Raw genomic sequence first — 24340 nt, forward strand, 5'->3', positions numbered from 1 at the left:
TAGAGACTAAAGACCAAAAGCTACACAGAACCTTCAATACGAGGTTTGCTGATGTTGTTGCCTGAAGCTGGCACGGTCTGCAGGTGGGAACTCACAGACACATAGGGTTGAACATTTGTGTTCTTCACACAGACAAACTAGATGACATTGAATGCAATTCTGTGGTGTTATGCTAATTGAGAATCATTTTTCTTAGCTATTAATTTTCTTTTGGAACACAATTTTTAGTAAAATACCCTACAAATATGTTGTAATGTCTTTGGCTGTTTCCTCATCTGTGGATATTTAAGGTTGAAAAGTGAAAATATTTTTAAGTATTTATGAAGACTAGAAAATCTTAATATGCCAACTTATAGGATAAATTACTAACATGTGGCAGCTGGTCCAGGTGCCTACCCATCTGAACAATCAGCCATTATTTCAACACTTGGCCCTCCACATACAGATGTGAAATATCTCATAGTGCTTAGAAGAAAATGACTTCATTTTAGGAGGAGGTCTCTCGACGTAAAATGAAGTTGGGGTTTGGGGAGAGATCTGCAAGTGGAGAGGGGGTTGGGAGGACATGGGGGTTTGTCTCTGGTCTTTTAATCTGATTAAATAATGTATAAACTTGGATTGTTTGCTAAAATGTAAATTTCAAAGTGAATCAGAACAGGCAAAATTGCAAAAGCTAAGAAACACTGAAACAAATGAAAACACACAGGAAACATTGGGACCAAAAGAAGAGAGGAGAGCAGAGGGTGTGAGAAAATGTAACAATGCATACACATAAAAACGTCACCATGAAACCCATTCCTCTGTGTTATTATGAATAAGTTAATGCTAAAGTTTGGTCAAGTCAGAAAGGGCATAATGCTAAGTAATACAAGAGACAAGTGATTATCCAGAGTGTCCAAGAGGACATCCGAGCCAGATTACAGCTTCTCTGGCACTGGGCCCAGCTACCTGGAGGCTGGTACTGTTGTCTGAAAAGGGTGAGTTGAAGAAGCCGCTGACGATGTTCATGACTGACTCCGTCACACATCTCTCCAGGAAGGTGTCTGCATGTTTCCTGTCTGTGGTGGTGTTACAGACCTGGAGAGAAAGCAAAACATGTCTCTGCATTATAAGTTGGTAGTGGAACCTTCTAAAAGTTACCCTACAAGATTTCCCCATAGCCACCAATCCTGTGATTTGTAAAGCAGCTTCAGATGGAAAAACTTGTGTCCAAATCCACTAAAACGTCAGTCTGTGGCAGTGACCCCTGCAAGCCTCTCTAGCATTTCAGCCTCCACTGCTCCTTCACTCCTCCAGGCCCTGTGTTAACTTGCTCTTTTGTTTTCGCACGCCAACCTCTCTTGGTCCACAGACTTGATGAAAGCGTCTTCCACTCCCTGGGAAGAAGCCAAAGAGTTAAGAGCCATTGTGAGCACAAAGAAATGTGAAGAGTTCGTGGTGACATGTGTCGATATGCATTTTCCCTTAAAGTACCTGGGCCCAGTGAAGAGGCCACGGGTGCCATCTGAGAGGTTTTGAGATTCGCACATGGAATGTCCTCTATGGGCCCATGGGTTCAAACACTTGTCCCCAGCCAGTGGTGCCATTTTGAATAACGTGTGCCTTTTGTTACTGTCATCTATAAAGTTTATCCTACACATCCCATCCATGCTATCAACTTACAAAAAAAAATCTCATAATGTTTTAAGTAAGCTTATGAATTTTGTGTTCTCAGCTGTCTTCTGTGGATTGTAGCCCAGTGGCCGTGGGTCAGATATGCCTGTGAAGTAGAACCTTGCTGGAGGAAGTGATTCATTCACTGAGATCTGGGCAATGAAGTTAAAAGCCCCACCCACTTCCCGTCTTTTCTCTGCTTCCTGTTTGGTCAAGGTATGAGGGGAGGAGCCCCAACCAACCACACAGGTCTGCCAATTGGTAGTCACCTGTGGTCATCCCTTCACCTCCCCTAGACTGTACCCTCCAACTGTGAGCTGAAGTAAGCTCCCACAAGTGTCTTCTCAGGAGTTTGATCACAGAAATAAGAAAAGCGACTAATTCAGGAGGAAAATGGAAAAAAAAATCTAACTCCTTCCCACACTTACTTATCCACAGGGCCTTCGCAGGGCAGGCTGAGGGCAAGACCAGTCCTGGAGCTGGGGACGAGCCTTATGTCTGACTAAATGAGGCCTTTTGCCAAACTGTATTTCCAAAAGTCAGGCAGACACATTGCGAAAGCTGAAGAGTCGTGATTGAAAACACACAGGAAAGATGGACACAAGAAGAAGAGAGGGGGAGAGGAGGGTGTGAGGAAAGACTGGAAACCGAGGCAGACAAAGAAAACAAATGTGGACAAAGGGGAAAGACCGGGGATGGCAGCCATGTGCTCCAGATGTCCTTGGGCAACCCAAACTTTTCTGTGAGTTCTGACTTTTCAATAAGGTGCTTCATCAAAGAACAAGTGAATGTGGTTTAATTTGGTACTGCTCTAAAACTTTTCACACAAATTCATGAAAGAGAAAACTTCCCTTCTCAAAACATGTGTTTCAGAGCTTCTGGCTTGGAGAAGGGGACTGTTAATCCCAGAGTTAGATGTGTGGAGGGGAGGAGCCGTGTTGTGTCCTAAACTGCTTTCCATCTGTGGAGTTCTTTTTCTCTTCCTCTAGAAATGACACACGCTGATACAATATTCTCAGGACAAACCTGAGGGGTTTGGTAACTAACATTGTCAGGCTATTGGAGAAAACTGTATGATTTACAGGGAATAAATGTGTCTAATTTTGGAATTCTGTCACTGTCCCAGCAAGTAAGATCTCTTGTATGAACAAGATGTTCAAAACAGTACATTCCCCATCCACAGAAGCTATATTCCCTGACTGCAAAGTACCAAATCATGTATATACACATATGTTTTCATCATATATTTTAAAATTACATTACAATAACAGTAAATGTAAGTGAATGTTTTCTTCCTCTCTCTCTCTCTCTCTCTCTCTCTCTCTCTCTCTCTCTCTCTCTCTCTCTCTCTCTCTCTTCATCTTTCCACTTACAAGAAGCACCATACAGATCTTTTTTTGGTACCCATGAGCTTCCATCACCATCACTCTTGGGTTTGGGGCCTACGATTAAGTAAATCGAGGATTACCTGGACACAGTCACTGCAGTACTTTGACAGTTAATCTAGTAACAAGAGGCCTATGATGTCACTAACAGGTGGGCAGTATACCACGGAAAGGTTAGACAAAGAGATGATACACATCCTGAACCAGAAGACATGGGACAGCATCACACTCCTCAGAATTTAAATATGAACCATCATTTCTGGAATTTTCCATCTCTTATTTTTTTAGCCTCTAACATGTGACTACACAAAGTGAAACTGTGTATGAGAGAGAGGTACTGTGAATGCCTCTGAGATAAATAAGTCCGACAGATGACTCTTCCTTTCATTTTGTTTAGGTTAGGCTGTATTTGTGGGCCACACTGAGGATTGAAATCTAACATGGTCTCAGAGCTAATATCAAACTGATTTTCCCAGGATAGGCATCAGTTAGGATTTGCCTTCTTTTGGTGTCTTCAAAGACGGAACTTTCCTGAGGGCTAAAACTTCCCTTTTTTTGAGCAGGTGGCAGACCAACACTCACACATCAGCCCCCAGGGCCTGTGTCCAGGCACAGCCCGTGCAGGGTGGGGAGGGGTCTCTCACTGGACTTCCTGTACTTTGTGCTGTATTGCTTGGAATTGGGCACTGGCAAAGCACCACCCAGAGATTTCCTTTTGAGTGAGTAGATTAATGAACATTACCTAGACAAGGCTTTACTCAAAAGCCTGGGTAATGAAAGCCAGTGTTTGCCAAGCCATAAGGACCTATTACTCTCCAAGATATTAATAGCAACATTCTCACTTTACATCCTACACTGGTCCCACTGAAGTAACCAAGCCTCTTTTCTTGTTAAAACTTTAAAAGACTTATCAAGAAGGAAAAAAAGAAAGGAAGGAAGGAAGGAAGGAAGGAAGGAAGGAAGGAAGGAAGGACGAAGGAAAAAAAGAAAGATAATAGCCGGGCGGTGGTGGCGCATGCCTTTAATCCCAGCACTCTGGGAGGCAGAGGCAGGTGGATCTCTGTGAGTTCGAGGCCAGCCTGGGCTACCAAGTGAGTCCCAGGAAAGGCGCAAAGCTACACAGAGAAACCCTGTCTCGAAAAACCAAAAAAAAAAAAAAAAGAAAGAAAGGTAATAATAATGACTATATAATAATAATAGTGTCAACGTTCTTTATCCAATTTTAAAGTTTACTTTTATTGCCTCTTTAATAAAAACTAAGGTTGGAAGTGGCTCAAAACAACATCACATCAAATGATCTATTTTATGTACGAGATGTATTTTTTTAAGTTTCAATCTGTTTGCATATATTAATGACCTAAGACTGTTACTATAAAACATGCCCATGGGCTGCCATTACCCGGCCTCTCCCTGGAAAAGCCTGTATTACTTGGATCATTTCAATGCACCATCATGCTTGAATCTATTTTTGAAATTAGTCTGAGGTCCACATTTTAAAAATTACAAATGATTTTTTTAGTTATCCCTTTCCTGCTAGTTTTTATGTGGTTTTCTTTACTTTATTCACATATGTTGGATATTATAAAGAATTACACAATAGCACTGATTTCACTTTCATATCTGTGGCTTGTTTTTCAAAGTGAAAATTGTCAGATGAGGGTGTGGAGACAGTTCCACACTGCATGCTCAGCTGATCCTCTGAAATGAATCTGTAATGCAATGGCTGGATTATCTGTGGATACATGGGACAGTCCTGTTAACAGCAGCTAGCTCCTGCCTCCATGCTGGGGTTGGGTTCAGCTAACTGGGGGTGTGGCCAGTTACAGAGAGAAGAGACCCACTCCACTCTGCCTGCATCTCATTTCCCTGCACAGGCTCCAGGGCTTTCTGAATCCCTTCTCACACCCTTTGACCCACCCACACCTCTAGAATGGGCCTTGTGTTTCCTGCTGGGATTAACTGCTATACCTGCAATTTATAATTATTTCAGTCAGTTTAATGACACCTAAAATTATTTTATTTCATATTCCTTACATTGTTCCTTTGTGGTTGATATATTGTGTACCCCAATAAACTTATCTTGGGGTCAGAGAACAGAACAGTCAGTATTTTAAGCATAGAGGTTAGGCAGTGGTAGCACACGCCTTTAATCCTAGCATTCCGGACGCAGAGATCCATCTGGATCTCTGTGAGTTCAAGGCCACACTGGAAACAGCCGGGCATGGTGACACACGCCTTTAATCCCAGCACTTGAGATCTCACGTCCTACTTGGGAAAGACACATGCTTTAATCCCAGGAAGTGATGGCAGGAAGCAGAACGCTATATAAGGAGTAAGGACCAGGAACTAGAGGCTTTTTAGCTTTTAGGCTTTTGAACAGTGTCAGTTCAAAAAAATTTCAGCTGAGATCCATTTGGGGGAGGACTCAGAAGCTTTCAGTCTGAAGATTCATGGAATCCGATGAGGAGTTGGTGAGGTGAGGTTAGCTGTGGCTTGTTCTGCTTCTCTGATCTTTCAGCATTCACCACAATACTTGGCTCCCAGGTTTTTTTTATTAATAAGACCTTTTAAAATTTGTGTTACAGTTCCTTGGTTCACTTTCTATCTCTGTGATAAAGATCATGACCAAAGGCAACTTGGGGAGGAAAGGGTTTATATCATCTTGGAGGTCACAGTCTATTATGAAGGGAAGTCAGAACTCAAGGCAGGAATCAGGAGGTGTGAGCTGATGCAGAGGCCATGGAGGAGTGCTGCTTACTGGCTTTCTCTCCATGGCTTGCTCAGTCTGCTTTCTTATAGAACCCAGGACCACCTGCCCACAGGTGGCATCAACCACAGTGAGCTGGGCCCTTCTACCTCAATCATTAATCAAGAGAATGCCCGACAGACATGCCTACAGGCTGAACTACAGGCATTTACTTAAGATTCCCTAGACGTATAGATATTTCAAGTTTTGTGTCAACTAGCACACATTGTTTACAGGACAATATTTTTTCACGTAACCATCCCAGTCACGTGTTCTGTTATGAGTGAGCAATTTAAACCTATCAAACCCCAGCTCTGCAGTATTGATCAGCACGGCACACTGCACAGCTGCTTCTGCTTTCTCGCTGACTCGTTTAGAGTATTTGCTCCTGGAGTGTGCGGATGGCATCATGCCGCAGGCCGGAGCCTGGTAGGATAGAGAAGGAACGGGAGAACGGCACAAGCACATGCTTTCCCTCGACGTTTTCCTGAGCACGCAATGAGAGCTGCTCTGCCTGCCATGCCGTCCTGCCACGGGAATTGAACCCCCTGAAACTAAGAGCCAAAATAATCCTCCCTTCAGTGTGTAAAGGAGTAGACGTTGGCAGCAGGGCTGTGCACAGCTGTCCCTGCCTGTGTTGGTCTCAGCAGGGCTGTGCACAGCTGTCCCCGCCTGTGTTGGTCTCAGCAGGGCTGTGCACAGCTGTCCCCGCCTGTGTTGGTCTCAGCAGGGCTGTGCACAGCTGTCCCCGCCTGTGTTGGTCTCAGCAGGGCTGTGCACAGCTGTCCCCGCCTGTGTTGGTCTCAGCAAGGCTGTGCACAGCTGTCCCTGCCTGTGTTGGTTGTAGCAGGGCTGTGCACAGCTGTCCCCGCCTGTGTTGGTTGTAGCAGGGCTGTGCACAGCTGTTCCCGTCTGTGTTGGTCTCAGCAGGGCTGTGCACAGCTGTTCCCGTCTGTGTTGGTCTCAGCAGGGCTGTGCACAGCTGTCCCCGCCTGTGTTGGTTGCAGTGAAAAGCAGAAAGATTTGAAAAGCATGTACTTTGGTGAGAAAAGGAGCAACTTAAAGTGGGGCAAGGGACAGGAGAACCCAGGGTGGTCCGAATGAGAGACATCCCAGGGGCTCACAGGTCTGAATACGCGGTCCCCTGCTGTGGTGCTCTTCCTTGTGGGACCTTTAGAAGTTAAAGATTCAGTGGAGGAAGAGGTCATGGAGGATAAGACTTGGGCCTTCTTTATAGCTGTCTCCTTCCTGTTCACTGTTTCCTGAGTGTGAGTGCCATGTGACCAGCAGCTTCCTGCTCCTTCCACCATGCCTTCCCAGACACCACTGTCACATCTTCCCAGCCACCACAACTTCCCTGAAACGGCCACACCTTCCCTGCCACAGACACACCTTCCCTGCCACAGACACACCTTCCCTGCCATGACTGACTATCCAGCTGGACCAGTATGGCACAATAAGCTCTTTGTTGCTTTTCTCAGAGTATTTCACACAACAACAGAGAGAGAGAAATGTAGACAAGATCATTTTTTAAAATGCTCTGTGCTTTGCATGGGGACAATGCTATCTTGAGGGATGTCAGGAAGTCATAGAGAGCCCATCTATCACCAGCTCAAGGATGTACATGTGGAAACAAGTTTACAAGACTCCCTTAAGACAGGAGCTACTAGGACACCTGAGAACACCAAGCCATCCATAAGGCTGTTCACCCAGCTTTTACCACACCCAGACATCTGGGCACTATGAGGCCACTGTACTCCCAATCCACACTCCCCTGGCTATTGCTCAAGCTGATGGCAGGCCCTGACCACAACCATATGATGCCGATTTTTGTGAGCATGAAAAATACAAAAGTACAGAGCTGTGGAGCCTTCCACCCAGATGTCAAAGAAAAGCCTGGGAAGGCAGGCATCCCTGGGTCAGAGTGAGGGTCTCTGCAGGCGGCCCTTGAAATGCCCACATGTGGAGCAGTGGGGGTGAAACCCATGCATCTCTAGAGACACCAGGAGCATCTGTTGACCAGGTCATAGGCAGTCACCAGGAGAGAAGGCACATGGGAATCCACAGCACACTCCCACATGCCCTGAACCAGATACACAGCTGCAGGGTCCACTGCTTGCCCTGCTGTGTTCCAGTCTTGCTTCGGGCCACTCCTTCCTTGCTGCTCTCCTGTTCCAACCTCATGGAATGGAAGTGTGCACTCTTCCACGGTGGAAGCAGGCAGCACTGACTCGTCACAGGCTTACAGTTGTCCTTGGGCCTCAGAGCAAACTCCGAATTTGGACTTTTGAATAACACTGGAACTATTAATGCTATGGAGACTCTCAGAGATGGATTGAATGTATCTTGTGATGTGAGATGGGTATGAAAGGAGTATTAAAGTTCGAATATGAATTATCCGTTCAAAGGTTCATTTCTAATTGGTGGTAGGAGGTAGGGCCCAGAGGAGGAAGCAGGTCACTCTGGGCTGTTTCTTGTCCTCTGTGCTTTTTCTTTCCCTGCTTCCATGACTTATCTTAGTCATATGTCATGTAACTTATCTGTCATAATGTGGACAGCTGCCTCCTCCACAAGCCCTCCCAACTGTAACAGATGAACCTCCAATGCTGTGAGCTAAAATAAATCCTCCTTTAAGTTTTTTATGCCAGATATTGCCCATGGAGACAAAAAACAAAAAATGTAGTAACTAAAACAGGATCCAACAGATGAGAAAGAAAAGGCATGCAGATCCTGGGCCAAGCCTCTCAGAAGGCAGAGATGCTAGAACGAAAGTATCTGGAGAAGCAGACAGGGGCCACTGTGAACAGGACAGAGTGCCAGCTGCAAGGAGATTGGGAGAACAGGGAGGCACAGAGAAGGAAGAGGATGCCCAGGAAAGGCAACAAGTCCGCGGAGAGTCTTGGCAAAGCAGTGATCTGACCCAACCCTCGCACACACAGTCCTCCTCCTCTTCCTCCTCTAGGTGTGGATAATTGTGACATAAGAGTTCAGAACTCCTCAAATTTATGGTATTTTAGAACCTGCAGCATTTGGTGAAGGGTCAGATGTAGGGGGTACAAAGTAGTATTTGCAAACGATGCCAAGATGTCTGCCTGGATGAGTGCATGTGCTGACTGCCATTTGCTAAGATGCCCACAACTTGAGAAGGGGCAGGTTTGCAGCAGAGCATGAGTAAAGAGATTGAAATCAGACAACTAAAAGGAAACATCATATAAACACCTAGACTCAAGAGTAGACATCAGAGAAGGGCCCAGGCTTCAGTCAGCCTGGGATCAAAATCTGAGAGTTGCTGATCCCCAGAAGCAAATGCCTGTGGACAGTGAAGGGATCACTGTGGACCATGAAGGGATCACTGTGGACCGTGAAGGATCACTGTGGACAGTGAAGGATCACTGTGGACCATGAAGGGATCGCTGTGGACCATGAAGGGATCACTGTGGACAGTGAAGAGCTCGCTGTGGACCATGAAGGGATCACTGTGGACAGTGAAGGATCACTGTGGACTGTGAAGGGATCGCTGTGGACCGTGAAGGGATCGCTGTGGACAGTAAAGAGCTCGCTGTGGACCGTGAAGGGATCACTGTGGACAGTGAAGGGATCGCTGTGGACAGTGAAGGGATCGCTGTGGACTGTGAAGGGATCAGGTCTGAGGTCTGAGTCTGCCATACCTCACTATCTGGACATACGGATATACAGAGGGTCCGTCAAGTGACAGAGGAGTGGCCAGTAAGGTAGGAGAGAGAGACAGTGACAGAGACAGACTGAATGACCCTGGGGACACAAATGAAGGATTGAAGCAGCTCAGTCAGTAAAGCACTCGCCTTACAAGCATAAAGGCTAAAGTTCAAGCCCCCAGAAAAGAGAAAAAAGCAGCTTGGTATGGTGGCACACACATGAACTTCAGTGCTGAGGGGCAGAAACAGGCGGGTGCTTGTTTACGGGTCGGTGCGTCTAGCTGGATCAGTGACAGACTCAGTGAGAAACCATCCCCAAAACTAAGATGGATGGTACCTCTGAAGAATGGCACCCCAGGTTGACCTCTAACCTCCACACACCCATTACATATGCACCTGCTCACACATGCACCCGTGCATACATGAACAGATACACACATGGGGGAGGGGTGAGAACTGACGGATACTGCCGACGATGTGAAGCATAAAGCATACGGTGAAGGGCAAGGAACAACCATCCAATTACCAGGAGCAGTCCAATAGTCTTCTGGTGCAGGCATGTGTCATCACTATAACTCAGCATAATAATTAGATCAGTAAAATTACAGCAGAGCAGAATGTGCCACAGAGGGGTAAAAGCCACAGGAGACACGTCTTCAGTCCCCTGCCATGCTAGCTTCTTGGGCCACATAGAAAGAACACTTTCAAGTGTTCTCTTATTAATGATCCTCTTATTAATGACCCATTCAACTTTTTAAAAAATCAACAAAATCATAGAACATCTGTTTAATCCTATCTAACAAGGACCATGAGCAAGCATGATTTAGAGAAGATACACATTCTACCACCTTATCTCCAAACTTCTACTCAGCAGGAAAGGGAGCGAATGGCCCAAGCGATCTATCTGAAAACACAGACAGTATCTTGATCTGTCTCGTTAAGCGATGACAGATATGACACTGAGTGGGCCCACATCCTAAATTATTTCTTGGTCTAATTTTGTTCTGTCGGAACATTACTCAGAGTACAGCTGGTCGTTGTAAGGTCTTGAAAGGGATGGCAGAATTGGGAACATCTTCAAAAAATACACCTACAGTCTGAGACTCACACTGATCATCATCCACCCTTCTAGGTGCCTTCTGATAATGACCTGAGTCCCCTGACTGCAACAACAAGCAGTTATCAAGACGAAGGAGAGCATTTCTGCTCCACAAGCACCAATTTCAGCTGCATTAGAACACAGATCAAAGTGGGCTGTCATTAATGGTCTGAAAGACAGCAACAACTTTCCCTGGGTCTAATAGCTTGGCCACTGCCCCAGTGTGCTGTATTACAGCTCATGGGCCCTGTCTCCATCAGGACATCAGAAGGATGAACACATGAAACTGTACAACACAGCTTATTAAAAGCTATTTTTCAGGAAAGATTTTCTATGTGTCTTTTTAAAATTATTTTTAAATTTATTAAACAACTTGCCAGAGTCTGGTCTCTCCTTCCACATGTGCTCCAGGGATCAACTCCAGGTCATCAGGCTTGGCAGCAAGCTCCTCTACCCATTGAGCTGTGTCACTGGATCACACATATGGGTCCTCGTCCCTCATGAGGGATGAAGGCCATGAAGAGGAAAGCGGGAGACACGAATGGCAGTGACTGTAGAGGGTTTCCCGAGAACCCAAACCTGGCCGTGTTGACCACAGAAAAGCGTGGGTGAGAGGCGGACACTGTGTGGCTGCTAGCATCGAGACTTCGTTTGTTCTTTAGACAAACTCTTCTCCAAATTTCTACCAAAATACAGTTGTGTAGGCTCAGGCAGGCTAGAGGGAATCCAAAGATGTGGAAACAGCACACCAAACATGACTCAAAAGAGGATCAGTATAAGGAATGGGTAAAACACTGGAAGACATGAAGGCTACATTTGAGAAGTTGCTGGAGATTGGGGGCGGGGGTAGAAGCCTTCCCACTCTGTAACAAGCTGGAAAACTGGCTAGCAAATTATGCATCTGGGCTTCAGGAACAAAATTGAGGCCACCTAGAAGTTCCCTAAGTTTCACGACTTTATAATTTCAAAGTAGGCCTGGCACGGAGGATCAGTGGCTCCTGGTATACACTACATCTTTGCTTAACTGAACTGCCCCATGTTGCTGCTCAAGCAAAATCAAGGTAGAAACTATAATACAGAAAACTTTAAGAATCTTTACGTTTTAAGTTGTGCAGAAATATAAACCAAAGCATGCCAAACATGGTACTGACATCTTTTTAGCAATATCCAGGTAGACGCTGAGAACCAAGACTGGACACCACGCGGCGTGCTGTGATGACTCTCTTCTTTCACTCCCGCCATGTTGAGTGTCCTCAACCCAACTTTCAGGACAGCTCTTCTCTAGTTCCTCCTCTCTCCTCTCTGATGTTAATCAGTTGCTCCAGGGTTTTACAAGTTTGCTGTTAGCACCTCAGTTTGATGCCTTTCCTCTGCAGCAGTTTATATCAAGTGATGTCTGCATAAGGCTTCACATAAACCTGAATCCATGCCTACCTGGTTTCATGCACACCCGACGTGTGGTTTGAATGAAAATGGCTTCCTTGGGTCAGAGGGAGTGGCACTATTAGGAGGTGTGGCCTTGTTGGAGGAGGTGTGACCTTGTTGGAGGAGGTGTGGCCTTGCTGGAAGAAGTGTGTCACTTGGGGGTGGGCTTTGAGGTTTCAAATGCTCAAACCAGGCCCAGTGTCTCTCTCTTCCTGCTACCTGTGGATCTGGATGTAGAACTTTTAGCTCCTTCTCCAGCACCATGTCTGCCTAAGTGCCTCCATACTTTCTGCCATGATGATAATGGACTAAATCTCTGACCTATAAGCCAGTCTCAATTAAATGTTTTCCTTTATAAGAGTTGCTGCAGCATGGTGTCCCTTTACAGCAATAGAAACTCCAGCTAAGACACCTGGCTTCATGCAAATTTAGCTTCCAGCTTAATTCATGTCCAATGTCATGTGTAACTGGCTTCATTCGCATCCTTGTGCCCTGAAGGTCTGGCTTCATGCATGCCTAGTTTCATGCATGCCTGGCTTCATGCATGCCTGGCTTCATGCATATGCAGCATCATGCAAGCCCAGGTTAATGTTCATCAGACTCATGAACACAGCATCTGGCTCTTGCCTGTGTGGAGAGTCTATTTCTGCCTCATTCTCAATGTAATTATGTCATCAATATCATTTAGGTCTTGGGGAAGCTCCTGAAACTGCCCAAAAGTCTTCTCATAGCCTTGTGATAATCCTGATAATGATATAATGTCACCAAGCTCTTTGCAAAGTGCAGTATGTACTAAGAGCTTACTGTGTATTATCTCACTAGCTCTTTCCAGGGCCCCTGGGGAAATGTATTTATTGTAAGGCAACTCAGGGGCAGAATGGTTTCAGTACCTTTCCCAATATATGTAAGGCAGTTAGAGAAAGGCAGAGTTTGGATCCGGTCCCTGGTCTGACTAATTCCTTTGACACTCCTGCTCTCAGCTGCCAGACCCTACTGCAGTGGCTCTCAGGGTGTCCCAGGACTGACTGTGGTGTCACCTAAGACTTGTTTCAAATGTCTTGTCTCCCCAGTGCTGAGTTCAAGACTCTGGGGAACAAGGCTCAGTCATCTGCATGGAAAGCTGGTCAGAAGGCCACCTGGGTTGTTTTGTTACTAGAATGTGGAAGTTTTCAGTGGCTCTTCACCTTTCTGCAGAGGGCAGAGGGACCCTCTGCCCTGGACTTTCTCTTTTGGAAAGTGCCAGGTGGTGTTATGTCCACCCTGGAGAAGGGCCCTGCTTTGAAGGACAGAGAAGAATCCGAGAGGAACAAAGCCTTCTGCGGTCAACTCGGAGCAGACAGGCAGGAATTCCAGGAAGTCTCTGGAAGCCTTTACATGATAAACGATACTTCATAATCACCCACTTAAGCAAACTCAGTAAAACAAAATGTGTACAACTTCTGAATTCATAGGTGGAAAAAGTGTGTGGGTCCAGGGGTAGCTGGGGCAGGAGTTACCACTAGCTTTCTTTGGTTTTAAGAAAATGAACTCTACTTTAGCATTATAGCCTGAACTGCTGAGGATGTGACCTTGGTCTTTCTCAGTCCGTGGCACCAAGCAACTCCACAGATGTTCCTCTGGAACCTCTTTAACATCTTCCTGCACGTGCAGCCCTGAAATTATCTTTTGCTTCGAGGACTTGGGAGCTGCCTACAGCTGGTCCGAGCCATGCTTTCCACCGGTCAGTGGCAACAAGCATAAATGGTACGTGCTAAATGTGGAAGAACGGGGTGGCTTCTCTAACTATGATTTAGCTGAGAGAGGACATAGTGACTTCTAGCTGGTCACACAAAAATGATGTAAAACAGAAAGGCTCTAACTATGCATGAACTTGAACCTGTTGAAGATCTCACTCACTCTACCACACCAAAAGCAAAATAAACACATTTCGCCTGGAAACCCTGACTGAGTAGGAGGACTTCCTGGCCTGAAAGAGTGCAGGATCCACGGTGTCATCCAGGGGTGTTCTCAGGTGCCTGGGCGTACAGTGGTGGTTCTAGTGCACGCATTTCATCATCCCTCCTCCAGAAAGAGTCAAAGAGAGGCCACGGACTATCAGACACAGTGAGCAAGGGTTCTTGTAAGATTTTGGGAATCCCCATCCTCAAACACATCTAGACGAGGCCTGCATAAACTACCAGCCCTGGGGGAAGCAAGAAGGCCCAAGGGACTGGGCAGGTCACCTTACCCTGGATGAGGTCTAAGGAGCTATGGGTACACTGCCTTTCCTAGAAAATCCTTCTTCAACTTTCACATCTTGTCACTCTTAAAACTAAAATGAGAGAGCTTGGCATGGTGGCCCACACTTGTCATCCCAACACTTGGGGGGCTGAGGCAGGATGATAGCTGTGAGTTTGAGGCTAGCCTGGGTTACCCCAGGTCAACCTGTGCTATGGTATGAAGCTTTGTTTGAAAAAAAACGTAAAATCAAAGGCCCCTGGGTGTTGATAATGATTTGTCGTGCCAGAGAGAAAGCACGGAAGAGTAAATGGCATCCTTTCCTTGTTGCTTGCTCATTTCCACAGAGCAGAGACACATACCAGACAGTATCTATAAATGCCATCTAGTGCCATATGCCACCTCTCAATTTAAAAAAGAAAACAGGCTCAAAGTAAAAGCAGAATGTCATCTGGGGAACATGTATGAAAAGTCCAGATGACCAAATTATCAAAGCCAGGGAAGACTGTGACGGGTCATGAGATACCCGATCAGGGTCCCTCCTAGGCCACTTGAGTCCTTCTCCATCTGTGGCTTTAATTGCATTCACGGCAAGAGGTTAAATAGAAAATGGCCTCTGCCAAATGTTTCCTCTAATCCATGTAGCAAGGCTCCTAAAATTCCATTTATTAACAGACAAATGTGGCCATTTATAAAGGCAGAAGCTAAACACGTCACCTGTCACTGCACACACGCCAGACAGGGTATTTCGTTTATGTTAACTTGCTAAATGTCACTCATGATCTCCTAGAACCCATTCACAACTTAATGGATAAAACAGACTAAATCAAAATGTAGTTGGTTTAACTGCAAATTTTCATCTAGATATTTACTGCTTAATCAAAATCAATACTAATCAATACTGATGATCTTAGCCCACATGAAGAGCATTTAACTTACCCTTGCCATATCCACCAAGAAATTCTCAAATAACTTCCAAATGTGGTTACTGGTATAGATTTCTTTCATCTCCACTTCGGTGTCAACGTAACAGTGATTGACAAAGTTCACATATGCAATCTTGACCTGTGAAAATTTCAAACACAAAGTTCAGTTCTTCACTGATCGCCTTCTAGTTTACAACATGAAATGCCATCTGCATAGTAGAGTACAATCTGTTTTGTACACGTGCATATTCCCTGCTTTCTTCCTTTAACAGCTATTCCACCGTGGCCCAAGGAAGCCTAAGGTCTACCATTCCACTCCCCTATGCCTAGAGGTTGCTGTGAAAATGGGAGCTTTACTCACAGCAAACCTAGCATCCTTGAGACACTAGGAAGAACTCAAAAGTCTCCAAGAAAAGGCTGTATACAAAAACAAATCATGTCACTCATTCCATGGGGCTCCTGGACTCTGAGTCAGAACCGTAAGGAACGGGGCAGGCTTTCCTGCCTGAAGGGCTTCCTGTTGCTCCACTGAAGTCTAGAAAAAAATCCTCAATGGCATATGCCCATGTCGAGACTGATCACAGGCTAAGAAGAGCTGAGACACGCAAGGCAACCACCATCATCTCCTCAGCATCTGCACTTACTCAGCATCTGCCATGCATGAAACCCCTCGGCTCCTCCCATGCCTCATCTTATTGAATGCAATCCTCTAATAATCCTATGAGGCCAATGCAGTGATTATTTTACTTTAAAACTGTAGGAATTGGTTGCTGGAAGTGTTAAGTGACTGATGGAGTCAGCCATACAATTAGAAAACAATGGATAAAGGTCCTGACTATTGAATTTGCTAGAGACAGGTTTGCTGGATATCTGCTCTGACTGAGATACTCATGGTTTGCTGGACATCTGCTCTGACAGAGGTACTCAAATAATAATGGAAACACACCTAGCCATTATCCTCCTAGAGCTGATGCTCTTGGGGGAGGCATAAGAGCTAAAGAAAGTCAACTGGTCAGCTTTCCATTAGAGATGTGGGTGGCCATATCTACACAGCCAGAGAACTTGTCTCTGAAGAAGTAAAACGTGAGGTGGAATGACTCCAGTGAACACAGGAAAGGCAGGGCCCTGAGAAGGAACTGAACATGGGGTCTGGCATGGCCAAGACCAGGACCTCAGATTAAAGACCAAGCCCATAATCCTCTCCTCCACCCAAGCCTCTCTGCCATTTCATCTTAGCCCTTCAAGGCATGAAGGACCCTTGAACTGGGGTGTTAAGGATTCCACATAAATATTCTTTCAGGTCCATGACTGTGTTGCCATGGTGCATGGCTACTTGAGTAGGGACTGAGACCTCCCCTGACTCCTTTCAGTTTTATGTCCTTTAGAGTATAGCACACATTTATGAACTCATTGTAACATACCATAATAGCAGAAAAGAAAGAAATCATTACACTGTGTGTTCCTGGAGCCTTTACTAATAGAAAGGTTTCTCCAGCAGATAACCATCCTCTGCAAGGTATTCTGCACCAATCATCAAAGCTGAAGTGGAAGAGAGACTGAGAGAGGATGTGGGCATGTTCTCAGGAAGACACACATTCTGTGCAGCAAGATAAACCCACGGAGGTTAATGTGGGCTCCTGCAGCACCACTCTAGACTCTTTAATCAAGGACTGATTCACCAAAGAGCCACCTGTTTCATGCCCAGAAAATACAAGTCGACCTTTCCCTGCAAACCTACTACCATGTACAGACCTTAAGAGATGTTTGTAGTTCTGAGTCAAGGGGACTGTCTTCCTTCTTTGCAAATAAAAACTAGAAATCTTTGTGTTCTTTTCCACTTTGCAAATTACATAACTATGTACAGTTAATCCTTCTACTAAATATGTGATATCATCATAACTACTACCATGGGAAATGGCTGACACCCAGGTGAACTTTAAAAACAAGAGTATTCTACAGATGATAAGTGTTTGTCAGGCTGACCTCAGGGATACAGTCGTCATGGGTCACCACCCTCACGATGTCGTCCAGGGGCAAGAGAGAATTACACTTGATTTCAGTGTAGACATTCTTTCCCTCTGTACATGCTGCCAGCAACTCCACAAGGGTGATGTGGTAGGCCAGGGGGCCGCTCTCATCCCCGCGAGCTCTCTCGGAGCACATCATGTTGAGGAGGATGGGGAATGATGCTCTATCGTTGTAAAATATCAGCACGTCTTCACCCCCATTAATCAACTGAAATGAAGAAAAGAGACTCTCCAGAGCAGGTTTCTAAAAGCTTACCTACCTGAAGACACACCGGTTTCTGTTTACAAACAGAAACAAGTACAAGAAATACTGCAAAAGCAGAGCTTCATCAAGACAGGAGGAGGGAAAGACCAATCAAAATCAAGTGCCAAGTGACCAGCTACTGATGCTGCTGAAACCAGGCAGGAGATATGAGAGCAGCGATGGGACAAGAATTAAACGGCACAGAGCCAGGCCTGGGGGTGCAGACCTGTAATCCCAGCACCAGGGAAGCCAAACATCTGAGTTCTTGAGTCTGTTTTCACTAAAGTAGTAAAGTGAGGGACTGGAGAGATGGCTTAGCAGTTAGGAGCACTCCCTGCTCCTGCAGAGGACCAGGGGATCCAAAGCCCTCTTCTGGCCTCTTCAGGCAGTGCACTCACATGCACACACCTACAGATAGACACACTTATGTACACATTAAATATAAAATGAATCATAGGAAAGTATTCACATTAGTAATTAAGTAAGCAATTTTTTACATTGCCTCAAGTACTTACAACTTTATAAATTCCTCACTTAATGGGAGGCATCAGAGAACAGAAGAGAGAGCTGAGATGGTAAAGAAATGACAGTGGGGGACACTTAGGACAAGACTGTTCCTCATATTTTGGTGTATGCTTCTAGTGCTCAAGGTGGTAGCAAATTATATTTACCATGCTGTTATCTATATCTATTACTGGTGCCAATTTTCTAACCCTGATATGAGATATTTGGTCAGATTACAAATGATAGATAAATTTTTATTTGGTTATTATATTTAAATTGGTAACATTTAAATCAATAAGCCAGTTAATTGATTGGCTTACTTTGACAGTCCTGTTGCAAAGGAATGTATGTATCCAAATATGGTTATGTGTAGACGGAAGTTTTCCTGTGTCCTGCCTGGTCCTGCAGCTGCTAGGTCCCAAGTAAACACACAGAGGCTTATATTCATTACAAACTTATGGCCTATGGCTCATGCTTCTTGCTAGCTAGCTCTTTCATCTTAAATTAATCCATTTCTATTAATCCATGTATTGCCACGTGGCCATGGTGTTACCGGTCTGCTGGCATGTTTCTCCTTCTCCAAGCCTTACACACACTGTAAACTGTTTAGAGGTCTATTCCATCTGAATCTGTCTTATTGTGTATCTGTAATCCTTTTCTGACCAGGAGAGATTTCCACAGGAGTCTGCTTAAGGAGTATTAGGAAATTTATTAGGATATAAATTGAGGAAATCCACTCACGAATACAGAACCAAGTAGACAGCTGAAGTCATCCTCTGATGTGACCGGGAGCAAATCCACCTGGCAGTTCGATCACACCAGGAAGCAGGCAGCAGGGGCCTCATGACCCCTCTCCCTTTCTTTTTAAGAGATCATGTATGATGACAAGAAGCACCACCTCCTTTAGACTGTATAGCCCAAGGTCATGGGCAGAGCAAATACTACTACAGTTATGTATAATATTACAAATATTTCCTTATACACAGAAGTATTTCCTTTGGTAAGTGCCAAAGGAAGGGCTATGCATTTGTGTCACAATGTTCTTTTCATTGTTTATTTACAACAATTCATACGTAAAAGTTCAAGGCCTTAGGCTGGATTACTTTTTAAGATTTCTGGGTGGCACATGAAATCAACATGGGGATATCTCTCATTTCAAACTGGAAGGCATATGGAGATGAGAATTTCCCCAGACCAACGTAATCTCCCAGGTAACTAACTTGCAGCTGTGGGTGAAGTTGCTTTGATACACAGTCCACCAGCCAGCAACTGGTCACCAGTTCTCCAAAGGAGCACTGTTGTGTCCCTAGTGAGCAGCTAACCCACAACCGCCCACCAGCCAGCAACTGGTCACCAGTTCTCCAAAGGAGCACTGTTGTGTCCCTAGTGAGCAGCTAACCCACAACCGCCCACCAGCCAGCAACTGGTCACCAGTTCTCCAAAGGAGCACTGTTGTGTCCCTAGTGAGCAGCTAATCCACATCAACCTCTTCCAAAGTAGTTCACTCACTTTTCTTCAGTTCTTACCTTATTTAAAATACCCAATTCCTACCACTTTAATAAAGCCCTGACAACCATTTTTTATTAACTCATGTCTTGTTCTTCAAAACTATTACAAACAGTGGCAGAGAATACCCATCCTGTAATTCAGAAAGAGAGCAGGAACCATCAGAGCTCAATTGCTCTGTTATGTTACTAAAAATTTTTAAGTAGAAAAATTGTGTTAATTCCAAATAATCTTGTGATCTCATAGGATTTCACCCATTGAAGGAGCTGGAGTGGTGGCTCTTGTTGCTCTTGCAGAGAACCCAGGTTCAATTCCCAGCACCCACATCAAGGTCATAAGTATGTGTTACTCTAGTTCCAGGGGATCTAACTTCCTCTACTGGCCTCCACAGGCACCTACATGCACATGGTGCACATACAGACAGGCACACACACATATATAATTTTTAAGTTAAAAAATTACCCATTATTTAACAGACCCAAATTCATTACAGATCAAAATGAAAGCTCTTAAGGAAATCATTAAGTCAGGTTGTCCTGTGTTACTTCGCTGCACCAGTATAAAACCTATTGGTGCTTTGGTAGTCATAGTAAAACCAAACCACTTCGGAGGTCTTTCCCTGCTCTGAGCTGATGATGCATAACTGAGCACAACTTATGTGAAGCTGGTAAGACACAGACTGAACACCTACCTCGGTCATCACCATATCCTGGCATTTCTTCACGTATTTGCCATCTGCTTTCACGATTGTCTGCAGGAACCTCAGGTACTGCACGTGGCGGCCGTGCGTCTCGATACAGTGCACGAAGTGTTGGACAACCCTCTCGCTGATCTCGTTGCACAGATGGTAGTTGTTCATGAAGATGTGCCGCATGGTTTCTGCTTCCAGGAGCTGAGCAGAGGAGCACACCGCTGTGACTGTGATGAGGTCGCTGTTCTACCCTACAGCTCTCATGCTCCCTGACTGCGATGGGCCCCATGTTTTATGTGAAGCCACCATGAATTGCCAGTGCCTGTGTTCTTTGAAGTGCAGAGTCATTAACCACTGAAAGAAATGTGCCTCACACTGGGATTCAGCTGGAGAAAGGACCTTAGCAAATGCATTGCAGCAACTTGAGGATAATTTATTCATTACTCCTACTTGGCTCTTTCTTAAGATGTGCTAATAAATGGGGTTTTTTTTATCATTTTGTGAGAGTATGGTATAAGCATGTGTGCTGTATGCACATGTATGAATGGTGAGGGGTACATGTGGAGTACATGTACATGCAGGGCCAGAGCAGGATCTGTGTGCTCCTCCATCACTCTGGACCTGAGTTCCTTGAGGCAGAGTCTATCACCGAACCTGAAACTTATCCCAGTTATGCTGACTGGCCAGCAGGCTCCTGTGGTCCTCCTGTCTGTGTTCAACACTGATATTACAGGCACATCAGCCCACACCTGGCTTTTATGTGGGTACTGGGGACCTGAACTCATTCAGCCTCAAGGTCTGCCTACATACTTTGACAGGTCACTCTTCATGCAACCTTTGAATATTGGGCTCTTGTGTGTTTGGTTTGGGTTTGGGTTTTGTGGTACTGTCCTTCCGTACCCCTGTCCCTTCATTCCTGTGTCCTCAACCTTTCTCTCCTTCTCTTTGTTTCTCTGGTCTGTCTGCTCCATTCTTTCCACCCTCTCCTTGTTCCACAGCTCATCTTTCTCCCAGACTCTGATTGCCCACCAATGCCTATGCTAGGCAAGCTGGCTATACCCCAGCTCCCATATTTAGCTTCATATGGTATCATCAAGTTAGTTCTTGATTTAATCATTTAATTTGATTTAATAATTTAATTCTAACATTAAATTATGTTATAAATGAAACTACCATTGGCAGATAAAATTTGTCTAAATTACTTTAAGAGTTTCTTCTATGGAAACACTCAATTTTATGGAGTGAATCTTAATAAGGGAAAAACGATGTACAAAGGTCAATAAAATTCTATTCACAGTGCAGTAAATCTGATACACACTCTGCTGTGAGTGTTAGGGGTCACCATGCTACTTACTCCAGGAGTTAGAAACAAATTGAGATGTTTGTGAAGGAGAACTTGATTCTGTGGATTCCCCCGGCAGAAGTTCTGCAGGAAGGTGTGGGCTAAATCCATCACCTCGTTCATCTTCTCGTCATTCTATAGGAGAAAGGACAGCACATGACACTGAGAATCACAGGCAGATTACGCAAAACCACATCCCTCCACCTGGATGCTCGCCTCCATTGCTCTGCTCCTGCGCTCCTTCCCCCACACCCTCTGTGTCTCTATACCCTTCCACACCCCTGTGTCTCTACACCCTTCCACACCCCCATGTCTCTACACCCTTCCACACCCTCTGTGTCTCTATACCCTTCCACACCCTCTGTGTCTCTACACCCTTCCACACTCCTGTGTCTCTATACCCTTCCACACCCTCTGTGTCTCTACACCCTTCCACACCCCTGTGTCTCTATACCCTTCCACACCCCTGTGTCTCTATACCCTTCCACACCCCTGTGTCTCTATACCCTTCCACACCCTCTGTGTCTCTATACCCTTCCACACCCTCTGTGTCTCTACACCCTTCCACACCCCTGTGTCTCTATACCCTTCCACACCCCTGTGTCTCTATACCCTTCCACACCCTCTGTGTCTCTACACCCTTCCACACCCCTGTGTCTCTATACCCTTCCACACCCCTGTGTCTCTATACCCTTCCACACCCTCTGTGTCTCTACACCCTTCCACACCCCTGTGTCTCTATACCCTTCCACACCCCTGTGTCTCTATACCCTTCCACACCCTCTGTGTCTCTACACACTTCCACACCCCTGTGTCTCTATACCCTTCCACACCCCTGTGTCTCTATACCCTTCCACACCCCTGTGTCTCTATACCCTTCCACACCCTCTGTGTCTCTATACCCTTCCACACCCTCTGTGTCTCTACACCATTCCACACCCCTGTGTCTCTATACCCTTCCACACCCCTGTGTCTCTATACCCTTCCACACCCCCTGTGTCTCTATACCCTTCCACACTCCTGTGTCTCTATACCCTTCCACACCCCTGTGTCTCTATACCCTTCCACACTCCTGTGTCTCTATACCCTTCCACACCCCCTGTGCCTCTATACCCTTCCACACCCTCTGTGTCTCTATACCCTTCCACACCCCTGTGTCTCTATACCCTTCCACACCCCTGTGTCTCTACACCCTTCCACACCCCCTGTGTCTCTATACCCTTCCACACCCCTGTGTCTCTATACCCTTCCACACCCCTGTGTCTCTATACCCTTCCACACCCTCTGTGTCTCTATACCCTTCCACACCCTCTGTGTCTCTACACCCTTCCACACCCCTGTGTCTCTATACCCTTCCACACCCCCTGTGTCTCTACACCCTTCCACACCCTCTGTGTCTCTACACCCTTCCACACCCCCTGTGTCTCTATACCCTTCCACACCCTCTGTGTCTCTATACCCTTCCACACCCCCTGTGTCTCTATACCCTTCCACACCCTCTGTGTCTCTATACCCTTCCACACCCCTGTGTCTCTATACCCTTCCACACCCTCTGTGTCTCTATACCCTTCCACACTCCTGTGTCTCTATACCCTTCCACACCCTCTGTGTCTCTACACCCTTCCACACCCCCTGTGTCTCTATACCCTTCCACACCCCCTGTGTCTCTATACCCTTCCACACCCCCTGTGTCTCTATACCCTTCCACACCCCCTGTGTCTCTATACCCTTCCACACCCCTGTGTCTCTATACCCTTCCACACCCTCTGTGTCTCTATACCCTTCCACACTCCTGTGTCTCTATACCCTTCCATACCCTCTGTGTCTCTACACCCTTCCACACCCCCTGTGTCTCTATACCCTTCCACACCCCCTGTGTCTCTATACCCTTCCATACTCCTGTCCCTTCATTCCTGTGTCCTCATCCTTTCTCTCCTTCTCTTTATTTTTCCTGTCTGTTTGCTCCATTCTTTCCACCCTCTCTTTTTCCACAGCCCATCTTTCTCCCAGACTTTCTGATTGCCCACCAATGCCTATGCTAACAAAAATGTAAATTGAAAGCCAGATGAAGGATAGGGTATTTTCAATGGAACCTCTGCATAGGAAACACAGGAACAAAGTCAAGGACGCTGGGCATTACATGGGGTTGGGGGATCCTCTTAAACAATTAAGGGGAGAAAAAATCCTTTATAACTTGGTGATACATTTTAAGTACTACAGAATTGAAGGGAGACAGTGAGAGGGGCAAACCTTTTCATAGGGGATCTGCAGAAGGTCCAGCACCACCGAGTGAGCACCCATGTTCTTCAGCAGGCGCTGGTGCTGGTTGCGACATTTCTTGTTCTGCACACAGAGCTTACTCAGCCTAATCAAGATCTTTAAAAAGATGAAGCACTGCATTAGACACAGCGATGTCACACACAGCGACGTCACACACAGTGCCATCACACACAGCGACATCACACACAATGAAGTAACACATAGTGATGTAACAAAGCCACGTAACACACAGCGACTTAACGCAAGCAACATCACGCACAGCGACATCACACACAGCACATCACACACAGCGACGTCACACACAGCAACATCACACACAGTGCCATCACACACAGCGATGTCACACACAGCGACATCACACACAGCGATGTCACACACAGCGACGTCACACACAGCGACGTCACACACAGCGACGTCACACACAGTGCCATCACACACAGCGACATCACACACAGCGATGTCACACACAGTGATGTAACAGTCATGTGACACACAGCAACAATGCACAGCAACATAACACAGTGATGTAACACACAGTGACGTCACACATAGCAACATCACACACAATGAAGTAACACATAGTGATGTAACAAAGCCACGTAACACACAGCGACTTAACAC

The 24340-nt window shown here is 45.7% G+C and overlaps 1 protein-coding gene across 3 annotated transcripts in view; it reads right to left on the reverse strand.

The window, feature by feature from the left end:
• Itpr2 (inositol 1,4,5-trisphosphate receptor type 2) overlaps positions 1-24340 on the reverse strand; it is a 436608-nt gene that overhangs the window by 217168 nt on the left and 195100 nt on the right. For all 3 annotated transcript variants that reach the window (XM_052719262.1, XM_052719263.1, XM_052719264.1), the window contains 6 exons: positions 23690-23815; positions 21452-21574; positions 20098-20298; positions 17109-17360; positions 15139-15264; positions 949-1077 (listed from right to left, as the gene is read on the reverse strand). In XM_052719262.1, the coding sequence (XP_052575222.1) occupies positions 949-1077; positions 15139-15264; positions 17109-17360; positions 20098-20298; positions 21452-21574; positions 23690-23815 (957 nt within the window). The remainder of the gene's footprint in view (positions 1-948; positions 1078-15138; positions 15265-17108; positions 17361-20097; positions 20299-21451; positions 21575-23689; positions 23816-24340) is intronic.

Source organism: Peromyscus californicus, unplaced genomic scaffold (assembly GCF_007827085.1).
Source record: "Peromyscus californicus insignis strain IS unplaced genomic scaffold, ASM782708v3 Scaffold_6__1_contigs__length_162567912, whole genome shotgun sequence".
Taxonomy (NCBI): Eukaryota; Metazoa; Chordata; class Mammalia; order Rodentia; family Cricetidae; genus Peromyscus; species Peromyscus californicus.